Raw genomic sequence first — 17,214 nt, 5'->3', positions numbered from 1 at the left:
GAAGGTCACACACCCTGCAGACCTCACCTCAGATTTTGCCTATAAAACTCATTCCCTGAAAATGATCAGAGAGTTTGGGTTTTTTGAACATTAGCTGCCCTGGCCTCCTTGTCTGGTGCCTTACAATAAACACTGCACATTCCTTCAAAAAAAAAGAAACCTTTGCCAAATCCAAGGTTTAAAAAATCTCCCCTGTTTTCTGCTAAATTTAGCTCTTAAATTTAAATCTTTGATCCTTTTTGAGTTAATTTTTGCATATGATGTGAGGTAAGGGTGCAGAAGGAAATGACAACCCACTTCAGTATTCTTGCCTGGGAAATCCCATGGACAGAGGAGCCTGGCGGTCTGCAGTCCATGGGTCCACAAAGAGTCAGACATGATTGAAGTGACTAAGCATGCATATGTGAGGTAAGAGTCCAGCTTCATTCTTTTGCTTGTGTATATCCAGTTCATCTGCTCCATAGGCAGAATGTGGTCCATCTCAAAAAGTGAGAGCAGCCCTAAAATATGGGGTGGTTAGTTTTTATGAGCTCAGTAATTTTATAGGCTAATACATGGAAGGATTATTCTAGCTATTTTGGAGAAGGGGCAAGGATTTCCATGATTTGGGCTACCACACACTTTTTGACCTTTTATAGTTAGCCTCAGAACTGTCATGGTACCTATGGGATGTCATTTAGCTTGTTAATGTATTAAAATGAGCTTATAATAAGGCTCGAAGTCTGCTGAAAGTCTAATCTTCTACCATCTTGGGTGTAATCAGTTGTGTTTTATCCACAGTGGTTCTACCATTCTTCTAAAGGTTGTGCCCTACCCATTTCCTTCCTGTTTCAACTTGAGGTCTCCTCAAGCCCATAGAACTCTTTATTGCCCCAGGGCCTTTGCACATGCTCTTCCCTCCACCTCCCATATCTCTTCTTGTTGCATGTCAGCTAGTTAAGTGTGACTCATCTGTTGGGGAGCCTTACCTAAATCATCAACCTACATATAGTAGTTAGGTTTCCTCTGGTTATTCTCTTTCATAGTTCTTTGAAGTTTCTTGATAGAAGTGACCTCTGTTATAACTAATTATTGATGTGGAGCCCAGCTGGCTCCTACCGGGGCCTTGGGGAGGAGTAGCCTGGTGTGCTGCAGTCCATGGGGTTGCAAAGAGTCAGACACGACGGAGAGACTGAACAACAACAAGGGTGTTGTAACTAATTATTGATATGACTTTTGGTTTATTCTTGCTTTTCCCATGGACTTTTGGTATCATGATGGTAGGTGCCATGTCTGTCTTTAGTTCACCACTAAAACCTCTGCCTGGCCAGGTGTCTTTCACATGATAGACATTTGGTCAATATTTACCAAAAGTATGAAGGATGATAGTAGCTAGTACATAGAACTAGGAAGATTTCTATATTTCTTAAGATGTAAGAAAGGTTAGAGTAATTTAAAATTGTCTATTCCTTAAATGGCTTAAGCAACATGCTTAAAACCTTAATTGAACCCCAGACTGGCCAATTTTCATAATACTTATTTTTCTTTTAAAAATGTTTTTTAAATGCTGGAGAGGGTATGGAGAAAAGGGAATGTTTATGGGAATGTAAGTTGGTGCAGTCACTGTGGAAAACAGTATGGAGGTTCCTCAGGAAACGAAAAATAGAATTACCATATGATCTAGCAATCCCGTATCCAGACAAAACTGTAAGTCAAAGATACATGCACCCCTGTATTCATAGCAGCACTATTCATGATAGCCAAGATAGGAAACAACCTAAATGCCCATTGACGGATGAAATGGATAAAGAAGACGTGGTACATATATACAGTGAAGCTTTACTCAGCCATAAAAAGTAACGGAATAATGCCATTTGCAGCAACATGAATAAAACTAGAGATGATCATACTAAGTGAAGTAAATCAGAAAGAGAAAGACAAATATCACATGGTATCACTTATATGTGGAATGTAAAATATGACACAAATGAACCTATCTATGGAACAGAAACAGAATCAGGGACATAGAAAATAGACTGGTGGTTACCGAGAAGGAGGGAGTTGGATTGGGAGAGGGTTGGACTGGGAGTTTGGAATTCGCAGATGCAAGGTGTTGTATAAAGGATGGATAAACAACAACGTCCTACTGTATAGCACAGGGAGCTATATTTAGTATCCTGTGATAAACCATAATGGAAAGGAATATGAAAAAGAATGTGTGTGTATATATATATAACTGAGTCACTTTGCTGTACAGTTGTAATTAACACAACATTGTAATTCAGTTATACTTTAATAAAAAATAAATTTTAAAAAATGGTTTTTGAGTTGTATGTGGTATTCTACATTTTCCTGTCTCTCATACCTCTAACTTTCACTGTTAAGTATAGTGATTTTACTCTGTTTATTCTTAAATAGGCTTTCCAAATATATATATGGTTTATTTATGTGCAATTGAAGCTTTGATTTTTCTTTTGGACCTAAGCATTTTAATAGGTTTTTTTAAAATTATAAACTCTTTTTACATTTAAACTTTTACTATTTACTTTTAGTTGTAGAGCCTAATGGTCAGCCTATATCCTTTCTGATATTGGAGCTATATTGTAACTTAATATATGGCCACCTATAAAAAATACATTATGTTCAGATACGGAGAAATATCAATTCATTAGTTTTCTGAAAATCTCAAGATAGATCTCTTATTAATTTTACCTGGTTCTCAGTGAGACTTTTTGAGTTTAAGACTCAATTTCTTTCATAGTTATTTTCCTATGTTCTTTCCTGAAATTTCTATTTTGAATCTGTGTAGGCAATACATTTTCTCTCCATGTCTCTTTTTTTTTTAAATAAGAGGCAAATAAGATGAGGCAGTAAGACATTACAGTTTACTGAACGTAAGGCAAATTATTTAAGCTCTCTGCCCAATTCTCCATCTGTAACATCGGGATAGAAGAGTACCTACATCATGTGAGGATTAAAGGAGATAAAGTATCATTTGTGGTTTGTCTCCGAGAAGCAGCCATACTTGGCTGGTGCTTGTATCTCCAATTCAAAGCAAGAGTCATATGGGCCTGGGACCCAGAGTGGAGACCAACATTTCATGAAACTGAAATATCTTCATGTCCTCTCTGACTAAACTGAGTTCAGCTGGTGAAGAAGGTGGGATGGAGATATGGTTGTTGGGTAGATGTTTGAACTTGGTTGGCAGTCTTTTTCAGAAGGCACCTTATATATCTAGTATATATGGGTATCATGAGAGACTTTTTCACCTGACTATTAATTCATCATCAGTCCAGATGTGATAAATAAGGGACATTCTGCTTATACTACGCCCATGACATTCACCTCACTGTTGAGAAACAAGACATGGGTAGTTTGTAATGATTTGTCCTTAAGGATGCACAGCACTTCCAGGACTCACCACTGTCTGGCTTCAGGAGTTTTGTGTCTGCTGGGTTTGTTCACTTTGCAACCCACCCAGCCATCTCTAGCTGTATATCCTCCTTCCTCAGCATCACCTATGAGTCAAGAGTAGAGATAAATGATGAAGCCTGTGAGTGGAGTTGCTCTTTTCTTAGAGACCCAATAGGTAAAAAACTTGCTACTCTCATGTTCTTGTTCTGGGGCTAGGTCACTGGAAGTTAGTTTTAGTGGTAAGTTTCCTGGATGATGTATAAGAAAGCCCATGACTACGCTGAAACCTGGCAAGAGGAATTTTTTACAACTGGTGCACATGCAGAGAAGCACGATCATTTGTTTGACTGATTCATTGTTGGCTTTTTGCTGTGTGCCATCACCATGCTGAACTTGGTGTGGGTTAAAAGATAAATTAGAGACTGCTACTGAAGCAGGGGGAATACTGGATATGAAGTTAGGAGACCTAGGTGGGAGGAAGATAAGCCTCTTAATTTTTCTACCCTCTAGTTTTCTTTACTGTAAAATGAGAATAATAATATCTACTTTCTCATGCTGTTGTGAAAATTAGATAAGATGATGTATATGAACTTGAATGGTGCCTGGAATTTAGTGGGCATTCAGAACACCTGAGTTGATTGAATAAAAAGAAACCCAAACCCTCATGGGGAGATAGCACACATTTGGACAACTTTATTACATGGTAGAAAGTAGATGCTGTGCTTAAAAATTTCTGACCATGTAAGATTGGTTCAGTGTGCTAAAATCAATCAATGAAATCCACTATGTTAACAACTAAATAAGAAAAATCACAATTTTATCAATGGATGCAGAAACAGAATTTTATAAAATTCAACATTCATTCACAATAAAAACTCTTAACAAACTAGAAGAGAAGTAGAAAGAGACTCTCAGAAATAGAAATGCCTTTAACCTGAAACCAGAGGTAGATCTCAAAAGCTGTTATTCCATTTGCATGTCATTCTGGAAAAGGCAAAACTTGTAATGATAGATCAGTGGTCTTCAGGGTTAGGGATCAGGGGCTAGAATAACTGATAAAGAGCATCTGCCAAAATCTGCAACTAACATCATACCACATGGTGAAAAGTTGAATGCTTTCTCCTATAATCAGACAGAGAGCATTCCTATTCATTATTGTACTGAAAGTCCTAGCAAGTGCAATAAAGTAAGAAAGAGTAATTGGAAGCATTCAAGCTGGAAAGGAGGAAATAAATTTATCTATACTCATATAAGACATGATTGGCTACGTAGAAAATCTAAAGAACTATCAATAAAAAGCTCTTGGAACTAATAAATGAGCTATACTATGGGATATAAGGTAAACACTAAAAAAAAATTGGAAACTGAAATTTAACATGCGGCCCACTTATAATACTGTCTCCTATTTTAGACATAAATATAACAAAATATCTGCTGAAAACTATAAAATGTTAATGAAATAAGTCAAAGAAAGACTAAATAAGTGGGGAGACTTACCTGATTCATAAACTGAAAGATTCAGTATTCGCTATCAATTCTCCCCCAATTGATCTATAGATATAATGTAATCCCGATCAAAATCCAATTAAGATTCCTTATAGTGCTCGCTTCGGCAGCACATATACTAAAATTGGAATGATACAGAGAAGATTAGTATGGCCCCTGCGCAAGGATGACACGCAAATTCGTGAAGCGTTCCATATTTTTACCAGAAACTTTTATAAAACTCCTAGAGGAGAACATAGGCAAAACACTCTCCGACATAAATCACAGCAAGATCCTCTATGACCCACCTCCCAGAATATTGGAAATAAAAGCAAAACTAAACAAATGGGACCTAATGAAACTTAAAAGCTTTTGCACTACAAAGGAAACTATAAGCAAGGTGAAAAGACAGCCCTCAGATTGGGAGAAAATAATAGCAAATGAAGAAACAGACAAAGGATTAATCTCAAAAATATACAAGCAACTCCTGAAGCTCAATTCCAGAAAAATAAATGACCCAATTCAAAAATGGGCCAAAGAACTAAACAGACATTTCTCCAAAGAAGACATACAGATGGCTAACAAACACATGAAAAGATGCTCAACGTCACTCATTATCAGAGAAATGCAAATCAAAACCACAATGAGGTACCATTACACGCCAGTCAGGATGGCTGCCATGCAAAAGTCTACAAGCAATAAATGCTGGAGAGGGTGTGGAGAAAAGGGAACCCTCTTACACTGTTGGTGGGAATGCAAACTAGTACAGCCGCTATGGAAAACAGTGTGGAGATTTCTTAAAAAACTGGAAATAGAACTGCCATATGACCCAGCAATCCCACTTCTGGGCATACACACTGAGGAAACCAGATCTGAAAGAGACACGTGCACCCCAATGTTCATCGCAGCACTGTTTATAATAGCCAGGACATGGAAGCAACCTAGATGCCCATCAGCAGATGAATGGATAAGGAAGCTGTGGTACATATACACCATGGAATATTACTCAGCCATTAAAAAGAATTCATTTGAACCAGTCCTAATGAGATGGATGAAACTGGAGCCCCTTATACAGAGTGAAGTAAGCCAGAAAGATAAAGAACATTACAGCATACTAACGCATATATATGGAATTTAGAAAGATGGTAACGATAACCCTATATGCAAAACAGAAAAAGAGACACAGAAATACAGAACAGACTTTTGAACTCTGTGGGAGAATGGGAGGGTGGGATATTTCAAAAGAACAGCATGTATACTATCTATCGTGAAAGAGATCCCCAGCCCAGGTGGGATGCATGAGACAAGTGCTCGGGCCTGGTGCACTGGGAAGACCCAGAGGAATCGGGTGGAGAGGGAGGTGGGAGGGGGGATCGGGATGGGGAATACGTGTAAATCTATGGCTGATTCATATCAATGTATGACAAAACCCACTGAAATGTTGTGAAGTAATTAGCCTCCAACTAATAAAAAATTAAAAAAAAAAAGATTCCTTATAGATATCAAAATCTGTATTCTAAAATTCATATGGGAAGGCAAAGGAACTAGAATAGTGAAAACAGTTTTGAAAAAGAAGGACAAATTTGGAGGAAACCAATCACGACAAGGTAATATTGGCAAAAGGATAGTCACATTGATCAATGGAAGAGCATAGAGAACCCAGAGACAGACTCAGGCAAATAGAGGTAACAAATTTTTGGCAAAAGGACAAAGGCAATTCTTTGAAGCAAGGACAGTGGTTTCAATAGTGGTTCTGGAATAGTTGAACTTACATATGCAAAAAAAGTGCCTCCCATACTAAACCTCAGACCATATCCAAATATTAAAATGGATCAGAGGTATAAATACCAAGCGTAAAACTTAAAACTCTGAGAAGAAACCATCAGAGAAAATCTTCACGATCTTGGATTAGGCAGAGAGCTCTTAGAGATGACAAAAGTGCAATCCGTTTTTTAAAAAACAGTAAATTGAACATAAGCCAAATGTAAAACTTCTGTTCTGCGAAAATGAAAGTCGCTCCGTCGTGTCTGACTCTTTGTGACCCCCTGGACTATACAGTCCATGGAATTCTCCAGGCCAGAATACTGGAGTGGATAGCCTTTCCCTTCTCCAGGGGATCTTCCCAACCCAGGGATCAAACCCAGTCTCCTGCACTGCAGGCAGATTCCTTTCCAGCTGAGCCACCAGGGAAGCCCTCTGTTCTGTGAAGAACTTCCTAAATAGAATGAGAGGACAGCCCAAACACTGGGAGAAAATACCTGCAAATCATATAATGAACAAAGGCGTTGTATCCAGACTATTCAAAGTACTCTCAAAATTTGAGTACTCCCGGCGCCACAGCGCTGGCCGGGTCGGGTGGGAACTGGAGAGCAGTGGTTTTCCAGATGATACCTGTGATTCCCCGCGCCCTCCTTTATCGAGCGTTTGCCAAGGTCGGGTCCGGGGATGCAGCCCGGCAGTGATCGGCTCAGCCTCCCTTCGAGGGCGGACGATGAGCCTGAGACTCGCCAAAGTTGTAACAGAGAAGCTCGTAGAATAGGAGACTAGTCCTGGGGTCCTGGGAGCGCTGCAGGGCAAGACTTGGTGTACATTTTGAAAAGATCGCTTTGACTCCCGGGTGGAGGTTGGATGACAGGAGGGAAGGAATTGTGAGGCGACTTCTTCTAGGAGGTCACCGCTGTTGAGAGAAGGTGGCCAACGGCGGTGGCAGAGTAGGTATGGGAGAGAATTGGACCCTTCAAAATGATACTTAAAAATTGAAAAGAGTTTTGCTTAAGATATGGGATTTGAGCGGGAGCATCCTGCTTATCTATGAAATGCAGTTAACACATCAGCTGGACCTATTTCCTGAATACAGCGTGACCCTTCTGTTATTTAAAGATGTAAAAAATGCTGCGGGCTTGAGAAAAAAGGCCATGGAAGGTGCCATTGATGGCTCATTAATAAACCCTACAGTGATTGTTGATCCATTTCAGATAATTGTGGCCGCAAACAAAGCAGTTCACCTCTACAAACTGGGGAAGATGAAGACAAGAACTCTATCCACTGAAGTTATTTTCAATCTTTCCCCAAATAACAATATTTCAGAGGCCTTGAAAAAATTTGGTATCTCAGCAAATGATACTTCAGTTTTGATTGCTTATATTGAAGAGGGTGAAAAACAAATAAATCAAGAATACCTAATATCTCAGGTAGAAGGTCATCAGGTTCCTCTGAAAAATCTCCCTGAAATAACAAATATTACAGAAGTCAAAAAGGTATATAAACTATCTAAACAAGAAGAAAGTATTGGAACATTATTGGATGGTATAATTTGTAGAATGTCAACAAAAGATGTTTTGTGAAATGACAAATATTAAAAAATTTTCAGCTTTTATAAAAAAAAAAAAAAAGTACTCTCAAAATTCAACAATAAGAGAACAAAGAACCTGATTAAAAATAGGCAAAAGTTGTTAATCCCTGGAAGTCCAGTAGTTGAGACTCTGAGCTCTCACTGCTGAGGGCCTGGGTTCAATCTCTGGTTGGGGAACTAAAATCCCACAAGCCTCATGGAGCAGTCAATAAATAAATAAGCAAAAGTTATATGGAAGACAAATAAACCCATGGAAAGATGCTTGACATCATAAGTCATAAGGAAAATTCAAATTAAGACCACATTAGATACCACTATACACCTATTAGAGTAGCTAGAAAAATACCAACAACGCCAAGTGGACAAGGATGTACAGCACCTAGAATTCTCCTGCTTTGCTAATGAGAATGATAATGGTTGAAAGTTTCTTAGGGAGGTAAACTTATTCTTGGCAAATGATTTAGCAATACTACTCCCGGGCATTTATCCCAAAGAAATGAAAACATATGCTTACACAAAATCCTACATATGAATATGTACAATAGCATTATCTATAATCACCAAAAATTGGGAAAAAACTCAAATGTCCTTCAGTGGGTGAATGGATTAAAAAAAAACAAAAAACTTGTACATTCAAATAATGGTATATTACTCAGCAATGAAAAAGGAACAAACTATTAATGCATGTAATAACTTGGATGAATCTTAAATATACTAAGTGAAGGAAACTAGTTTCAAAAGGTTATATACTGTATGATTTCATTTATTAATATGTCACATCCGGCAAAAGGAAAATGGTAGTAATGGGGAACAGACCAGTGGTCACCAGGAGTTAGGGGTAAGGGATGGTCTGACTGCAAAAGAATTGCGTGAGGGAATTTTGGGGTTTTGATGGAAATGATCGTCCTTTGTCCTATGTGTTAGTCGCTCAGTCATGTCCAACTCTGCAACCCCATGGACTGTAGCCCACCACGCTCCTCTGTCCATGGAATTCTCCAGGCAAGAATACTAGAGTGAGTAGCCATTCCCTTCTCCAGGGGATCTTTCTGACCCAGGAGTCGAACTCGGGTCTCCTGCATTGCAGGCAGATTCTTTACCACTGAGCCACCTGGGAAGCCCTCCTTTATCCTAGAGTGAAGTCACTCAGTCATGTCCGATTCTTTGCAACCCTATTGCCTGTAGCCTGCCAGGCTCCTCCACCCATGAGATTTTCCAGGCAAGAATACTGGAGTGGGTTGCCATTTCCTTCTGCAGGGGATCTTCCCAACCCAGGGATCGAACCCACACTGCAGGCAGCCTCTTTACCGTCTGAGCCACCAGGGAAGCCCCCCTTTATCCTATAAGCAGTAGCAATTACTTACAAGAATTACAAGAATCAATGCATGTCTTAAAATTCATAGAACTGTACAGTCAAAAGTTTTTATTGTGTTTTAACTTTTTAAAACTCTGGCCAGAATCTGAACAAAGAGAAGGCAGGTGGCCATAGAGCATTGGCCCCTACGTGTCTGGTGTTGAATCACCTTCCTTAGGAAGGGGGTTCAAGTTTGGTAGCATGCTCAAGACTCTCAAATTTCAGCTCCCTTTAAATGCAGGGTTCGTTTGCTACCTCGAACCAAAATGGCTCATGGTAAGTGTTTTCACATGGGTACCATTTCTGTGCCTCTGATGGGTTTCAGGGAAACGCTGTAGGTGGGTTGGGGTGCAGACATGCAGATGAGCTTTCTCTGACTGAGGACTGCAGGCCACACAGGCCTGAGTGAATGCAGTGGCACAGATGGGACTGCACTGGGACCACACAGATGCACAACCTGCTTCAAATCTTTCAGAGCCAGAAATTCCCGGCAACTAAGAGGAAACAGAGAGGCAGCCTGGGGTGCTGGAAATATCACTGGCCTGGAGACAAGGGAAGGTTTGGTGAGACAGTGGGCTGGGTAACGAAAGGGATGCAGGAAGTCAGGCCTAGGTTCCCTGTGCCCAGTAACGGCCAGAGCTGTTCCACTATGATTCTTTTATAGACTGGACCTCTGCAAGATGTCTTCTATTTAAAGAGCAGCTCTCTACTGCTTTAAACAAGGTTTAATCACTACAGGGGGCTTCCCTGGTAGCTCAGCTGGTAAAGAATCTGCCTTCAATGCAGGAGACCTGGGTTCGATCCCCAGGTTGGGAAGATCTCCTGGAGGAGGACATGGCAACCCACTCCAGGATTCTTGCCTGGAGAATCCCCATGGGCAGAGGAGTCTGGTGGCTACAGTAGGACATGACTGAGTGATTAAGCATAATCACTGCAGGACCAAATGGTCTCTAAGATTCCTTAGTCGACTGAGTGACTAAGCACAATCACTACAGGACCAGATGATCTCTAAGATTCCTTAGTCGACTGAGTGACTAAGCACAATCACTACAGGACCAGATGATCTCTAAGATTCCTTAGTCGACTGAGTGACTAAGCACAATCACTACAGGACCAGATGATCTCTAAGATTCCTTAGGTGCCTTATGATTCCCTGTGCCAGCAAGAAGTGAGCTGTGGCTCCCCCCGCTGTGGGCGGTGGCCCCAGCTCCTAATGAGGGAGAGATACAGGCCTAGGAATTCCAGATTCATGAGAGCTTCACTCTGGAAAATTGCTTTTGATGTGCCTGGGGGTAGGAAGTATCTCGAATGAAGCTCCAAATAATTTAAATGTGATGACATTTTAAGTTGTGTGGAGGGGAGGGTAATCTTAAAGAATGTTCCCATCCAAGTTTGCAAACCTGTTGTACAAACAAGTCAAATGCAATTTTCTTCATGGAATTACCAGCACATAGTACCTTATACTTTTGTGCTTGAGATAAGCTTCTTCCTCTTTTCTGACCACACACAGCCCCCAGGCTTTCATAAGACAAAGACAGACTGAGTTCAGACTCTTTTCCCATTAATTTTGGGGGTTTGGGCCAAGGAGAAGAGAGAAAGCAAGGGCCAACCTGGGTGGATGGATGAGGCTGCAGGACTTGCCATCAGTTGGATGACCCTGAAGACAGGCCAATAGGTGGGGTGGTGGGGGCGAGGGAGTCAGGTTGAAAGTCAAAGACCTGGCCAAACAGGTGGGGATTCAGGACAGAGAAACTGAGGCATGAGCTTATTGATGGACCCTCTGCCTAGTCATGCTCTGGCTACAAAGTCCACTTTCTTTTGTGAAGCCCAAATCCTTCCATTATGGATGATTTGGGGCCCCTGTCAAACATTTGATGGGTTTCCTTTGTCACTGCCATGCACTGGGGCAGGTTGACGCCCAAAATCTGGGCAAAGAGTGTCACATGTTAAACCTAAGGACAGGGAAGAAGACTTTGTGACAATGCTGAATCTGCCAGCCCTGTATTATCAGTTAGAGGTTCCTTGGCAATTTTTTGGTTTGTTTCTAAAGCATTTTTGAACCCTCTATACATCAGGAGTTAAATGAGATCTTCTGTGCCCCACACCATTAAGACCAAGAGGAAGCACTTATAAACTCCCCCTCACCCCAGGTCTCATGAGGTCTTTGTGAGCTAGGGTCAGAGCTCACTTTCATGGGTGAGACCTTGTGACCCTGCTCTCAGAGGGCCCCCTCTTTGGTGTAATGCTCTGTTATCATTAAATTCATAAGAGTTTTTGAATGAGGGGACCCAAATTTTCATTTTGCACCAGACTCTGCAAATTAGGTAGCCAGTGTTGCCAGGCGTTTTAGGTCTGAATTATTGCTATTACATTTTAATTTTTATGTTGTATGTCTTAACTGTCAAAAGTGTACTTGAAAATTATAGTCAGTCTTACAACTCAGATGTACAGTGATTATTTGAACTTCTTACCTAACTTGCTGCCTAACTATAGGAGAAGGTGTACTGTGAGCTAACAAATAACTTTTAAAAATCCATGTGTGGGTTGTGGTCATGGAAAAAAATATAAGACACAAATGGATATATAATTGAGTTTGGGGGAGATTTTTACATTCACACGAAACCACTCTTTCGTTGAGCAGACACTAGATTGGGTGACTTTTGGGTTCCAACCCCGTGCTGAAGAAGGGACTACAGAGAGACATAGCGCAACGCCTGCCCTCAAGGAACTCCCTGTCTAATTAAGCGTTTTTCAGACTTTTTAAACATCAACAGAGAGTATGGAAAAGCCAGGTAGTCCACATTCAGAAAAGGTGAAACAATAGTTTCATAGGGCTTACTACTCACAGTGCATTCTATTTTTTATTCTGTTTCTTTTTTTTTTTTAAATGCTGGTTGTACCACATGAAGTTGATTTCACAACCCATTAGCCTAAGTTTTAAAAGCATTGCTGTGGGACTTCGCTGGTGGTCCAGTAGTTAAGACTCCATGCTTCAGATGCAGGGGGTGTGGAGAACTAAGATCCGCATGCCATGTGGTGCGGCAAAAAAGTTCTTTAATTTTTAATAAAAATAAAAAATAAAAGCACTGCCATAATGGGAAAGATTAATGTGTAAGCAAATATTTTGATAATAGGTAAGGGTGATGTGGACTTCTCAAATGAGTGTTATTTGCTCTGAGTCCTGAAGGATAAGGAGTTTTCCAGGGTGAGAAGGTGGCTGTGGAAATGAGAAATTCCAGACCCAGGGGCCATGTCTGTGACTGAAGAAAGGTAAGCATTCCACGGGGCGTGAGTACCTGGGAGTTGTCCTGGAAAGGAGCGTATAGGGAGGCTCAGCATGCCAGGCAAGGAGCTCCTCCACTATCCTGTGTAAGCTATCGGAAGACTTTTAAAAACAGTTTTATTTGAAGTATCATTTATACATCATAAAATTCACCCATTCTAAGTGTACAGTTTCTTGATTTTTAGTAAATTTATACAGCTGTGCAGCCACCTCCATGATCCAGTTTTAAGACCTTTCCATCAGTCCAGAGATTTCCCTTGCTCCCATTTCCAGTCAATCCCCAATCCTACCTCCAACCCCAGGCACCACTGATCTGCTTTTTGTCTCTATAGATCTATCTTTTCTAGAAATTTCATACAAATTCATACATTACATGATGTTTTGTGTCTAGTTTCTTTCCCATGACATCATGTTTCTGAGATTTATCTGTGTTGTTGTATGTATTAGCATTCCACTGATGGGATATACTGCAGTTTATCCATCGGCCAATTGATGGACATTCGGATTGCTTCCAGTTTGGGGCACTGTGAGCCTTTGCATCCAAGTCTTTGTGTGGACATTTGTTTTCATTTCTCTGGGGCAATCCTAGGAGTTGAATTATTGCCACAATGGCTTCTGCAGTGGCTGCACCATTTCACATTCCCATCAGCAACCTCCACGGGTTCCAAGAGTCTCCATGTCTGCTGGGGGTTGTGAGCAGAGAAGAGAAAGGATGGGGATTGCATTTAAAGAGATTGCTCCAGCTGCAGGGTGGTGGTTAACTGGGAGGGAGAGGGAGGGGGCTGAGGCAGAGGCAAAGGGAGAAATCAAGGACTTGGGCTCAAACTAAGGCTGTGGGTGCTTAGAGAGGAGAGATGCACCTGATGGGGCCAGGAGTCAAAAGGACAGGAGCCACAGAGCACTTCTCCTACTGGCTCCATGTCACACAGTTAATAAGAGGGAGAGAGAAGGTAGTGACCTGAAAGCGAAATTTGCAACTAGACTGAAACGATGGTGCTGAAGCCCATCTCAGGTTCCATCAAGAAAGTTGGGCTCAGCAGTCACATCCCTCAGGACTGTTCACAAATCCTTTGAAGGAAGTGGTTTCCAGCCCTGGATTCCATCTGAATCACCTGGGAAACTCTAAAATCTGCTGACTGGTCCTGGTGATCGTCATGGGTGCAGCCAGGACATAGAAAAGTTTAAAGATCCCAGGTGAGCGCAGTGTGGACCTGAGTGAGCACCACCCTCCAAGGCAAGTTCACCGACTCTGGTACACATGCTGTTAACCCCGGGGAGTTTCACAAGCTGCAGATGCCTGGGTCTTATCCAGAACTTTTGGTATAATTGGCAAAGGGTGACCACCAGAACTTAAAAATCTCCACAGGTGATCATATTGTGAGGCCACGTTTGAGAACCGCTGCTCAAGGCAGTTTGTTTGGAACCAAGAGTCAATTCCGAGCAGATGCTTCAATGCCAGCATTTCCTATGTGTGTTCTTGATTCTCTTGGATTTCAGAAGTAGATCAAGAAATCTTTTTTTTTTTCTTTTGAAATGCACAGATCACTTTTCCAAAGCAATTTTATAGTACATGTTGTTAAAAAAATAAAATCAGATTCCAGTGTACATGTTCTATAAATCCATCTGGTTTACATATTATAGTTACAAATACAGTTACCAAAAGAATTTAAAGATGTCTGTGGGTAAGGAACCATCATGTTAGCTATGTATTGCCTGCTCTGTGCTCTATACAGCACATGTATACATAAACACACATCAGACGCTTATGATGAACTGAGTAACTATAGGTAAAACAGTTTATTTTGCCAGGATCCCAGATCATAATGGAAAGCTCATTTATGCATACTTTTCTGGCCTAAGTATTTTCAGACAGTAAATTAAATAAACAAAAATGATGGCTTGTACCTTTTAGTTCCTCCAGGTGTTTGGCACTTGTGCATTTCTACCCATGAAACTCAAGTATCTTTTAACTCTTAACAGCAGTAACTTAATAAAGAGGCTGGTTTTATTTTTTTAAGCTGGGGTGTTTTACCAAATGCCCTGCATATTAAGTTCTCTGGGTACTGTTTGCAGTCTTCAAACTTAATGCCTTAATCCCTTGGTGTGGTCCAGAGCAGAGTCTCAGGGGGAGGCAAGTGCCACAGAGGAGCCTTGCCTCTGCTTCTTTTCGGCCCTGGGATTATGACACACAGGCTAAGGTTTTTTGAGTCCTGACCAGAAGCCTTGGGTCAATTTTAGGTCAACTTCAGTGTTTATTCCCTGTGGCCATCAGGGACCTCTAAGCCTATAGTGGGCACATAGACCTGTTCCCCCAGGCATAAGCGGAGGCCTACCCCACCATTCTCCCTCTCCCTGGGTCCACTTTCTCTGTGACCTCAGGTCTACGTCAGTTTCTTGACTTCTGCATCTTGAACAATGGAAATGATCCTGAGCCTGGCCTCAGAGGGGGCTGATGAGTAATGGAGAGCACAGGGTCTCTGCTAGGGGGACCCAAATGGGACAGTGGCATCCTCAGGGCCTGTTTCCTTGGAACTCAGAGCAGCACCAGGGCTATAGGCTCAGAGGATGGATTCCCTAATCAGGGGCTGGCCCCCACCGCCACCCTACCACACCTTTACTCCTCCACTAGGCAGTCTCACGGGTGGGGCCTGTACCGGATCCAGGCTGACATGGATGAGGACCAGCTGATGGTGCCCTCCAGCTCCTGTGCTCCTTTCCTCTCACCGCTCCCCTCTGCCCAGGCCTGTTTCACCCAAAGTAGAGCATAAAAAGTCAGAAGGTGATTCTGATCACACCACCACCCCACCTCCTACCAGGAATGAGATGAAAGACCAAGAGTGTGGTCCACTGACGTGGCGGCGATTGTACTGTCTCAACATTGTACCTGGAGACAAACATCCCAAGTTCAAGTACCCTTTCTATCACTTCAGAGCTCTGTGATTCTTGGGGGGCAGACAGCTGGGAAAAATTGGAGTTTTCATGGCGATGAGGCTCCAAGAGTACTGTCAACTGCATAGGCTAGACTGACCCTGATTCTACTACCTTCTGCTATGCAGCTTTGACTGACAAAGTGTATACTTCCTTTGCAAAATGGGGGTATCTCCCCTCAAATATTAAATGAGTGGAACCCATCAGGAGTTTAGCACACTTTCCAGACAGTTAAGCACCTGATCATGTGAGCTGTTGGTTCTGTGCCCTATACAGTGCCCTGTGAGGTGAGCAGGGCTCATCTCTGGGTTCCCACCCTCTTAGCTCAGTATGGACGGCTTAACTGTGTCACCAGAGGCCGCACAATGACACCATGAGAAAAGCAGCAGCTCACCCACCATCCTGATGCTTTTGTTCTGAGGCATTCCTGGTGAAACCTTGATTGTGGTACAATTTGGGGAAAGCACGTGGGGCGTTTCCAGGTGGTTTTCAGCTGAGATGGTGTTCTGTGCATCCTGTGAAACAGCATCACCACCCCGCCTGCCCCTCTGCCCCTGCTCTTCCTGCCCTTCCAGCCACCCTGATCCCCCCGGTCTTCTGTCCTCAGTCTCCCTGCCTCAGCCTTGGCCTCGGGCGTCTCTGGCAGACTCCCAGTTTACCACCCTGCCTCTGTCTCCGTCTCTCCACACTGTCGACACGGCTAAACACCAGGCACGTGAGTTTGGGACTCAGAATCCCCCTCCTGAGATGGCATTCAAGGCCATTGGCTTCCTCACCTGGTTTCTTTGCTGGATGCTCTTGGTGCCCTCTCTTTCCACTCTTGCCAACCTCTGAATGCCCTGCCCTGAGCCCTGGTGTGTCCACTGAGGCTCAGTTAAAATGTTACCAGTTACCAGCTCTATGAAGTCAACCCTGGATGCCCAGGAAGAATTAAACTGGCCCTCTCTGCCCTCCCATAATGCTTGGCACATTGTGATGCTGTGATAATGGCCAGTATGGCTGCCTCTCCCGCTGTTTTGTGAACCTACCCAGTATCCTGTTATTAACAAATACAACAATAAAAAGAATGACAGTCAGCATATTCCATGCTAACTAGGTGGCATTGTGCTAAGCGATTTTCATACGAGATCTGATGAATTCCCCTGAAGCAAGGCCAGGAAGTTGCGGGAGGCTAAGGGGAGCCTTTTCTATGGCCACCCCCAAAACATACCATCTAAGTAAAAACAGTGCTCTTCCATGCAACTGAGACTTCAAAAACAGCTCCCACCTCACCACCCTGAAACCAGATTGCCTCCCTTCCCTATGCTTTTCCTAATGAGAAATTCTGGAATGCCAGGGCCTAGGCGATAGGTCCTATTATTGTCCAGTCTTAGAGATGAGGAAACTGAGTCTTAGAGAGCTGAAATCCCCGCCCCCAGGTCA

The 17,214-nt window shown here is 42.3% G+C and overlaps 2 protein-coding genes and 1 non-coding gene across 5 annotated transcripts in view; all 3 read left to right on the top strand.

The window, feature by feature from the left end:
- The window catches only part of COL23A1 (collagen type XXIII alpha 1 chain), a 382,617-nt gene that overhangs the window by 155,595 nt on the left and 209,808 nt on the right, over window positions 1-17,214 (top strand). The gene's annotated exons all lie outside the window — the stretch shown is intronic.
- LOC122701073 lies at window positions 4,994-5,100 on the top strand. Its single transcript, XR_006342923.1, has one exon. It is a non-coding gene; the product is annotated as a U6 spliceosomal RNA (small nuclear RNA).
- LOC122699958 (EKC/KEOPS complex subunit TPRKB) lies at window positions 7,205-8,266 on the top strand. Of its 2 annotated transcripts, XM_043912449.1 has the most exons (3): window positions 7,205-7,310; window positions 7,591-7,593; window positions 7,676-8,266. In XM_043912449.1, exon 3 carries the CDS (start codon window positions 7,695-7,697, stop codon window positions 8,220-8,222), a length of 528 nt encoding a protein of 175 aa, XP_043768384.1. In that variant the 5' UTR covers window positions 7,205-7,310; window positions 7,591-7,593; window positions 7,676-7,694; the 3' UTR covers window positions 8,223-8,266. The 2 variants fall into 2 exon arrangements, with proteins under 2 accessions (XP_043768384.1, XP_043768385.1); XM_043912450.1 differs by lacking the exon at window positions 7,591-7,593.

The sequence above is a fragment of the Cervus elaphus genome, chromosome 9 (genome assembly GCF_910594005.1).
Source record: "Cervus elaphus chromosome 9, mCerEla1.1, whole genome shotgun sequence".
Lineage (NCBI taxonomy): Eukaryota > Metazoa > Chordata > Mammalia > Artiodactyla > Cervidae > Cervus > Cervus elaphus.
Note: the sequence above shows the minus strand (reverse complement) of the source record. Positions and strands in the feature narration are given on the sequence as shown.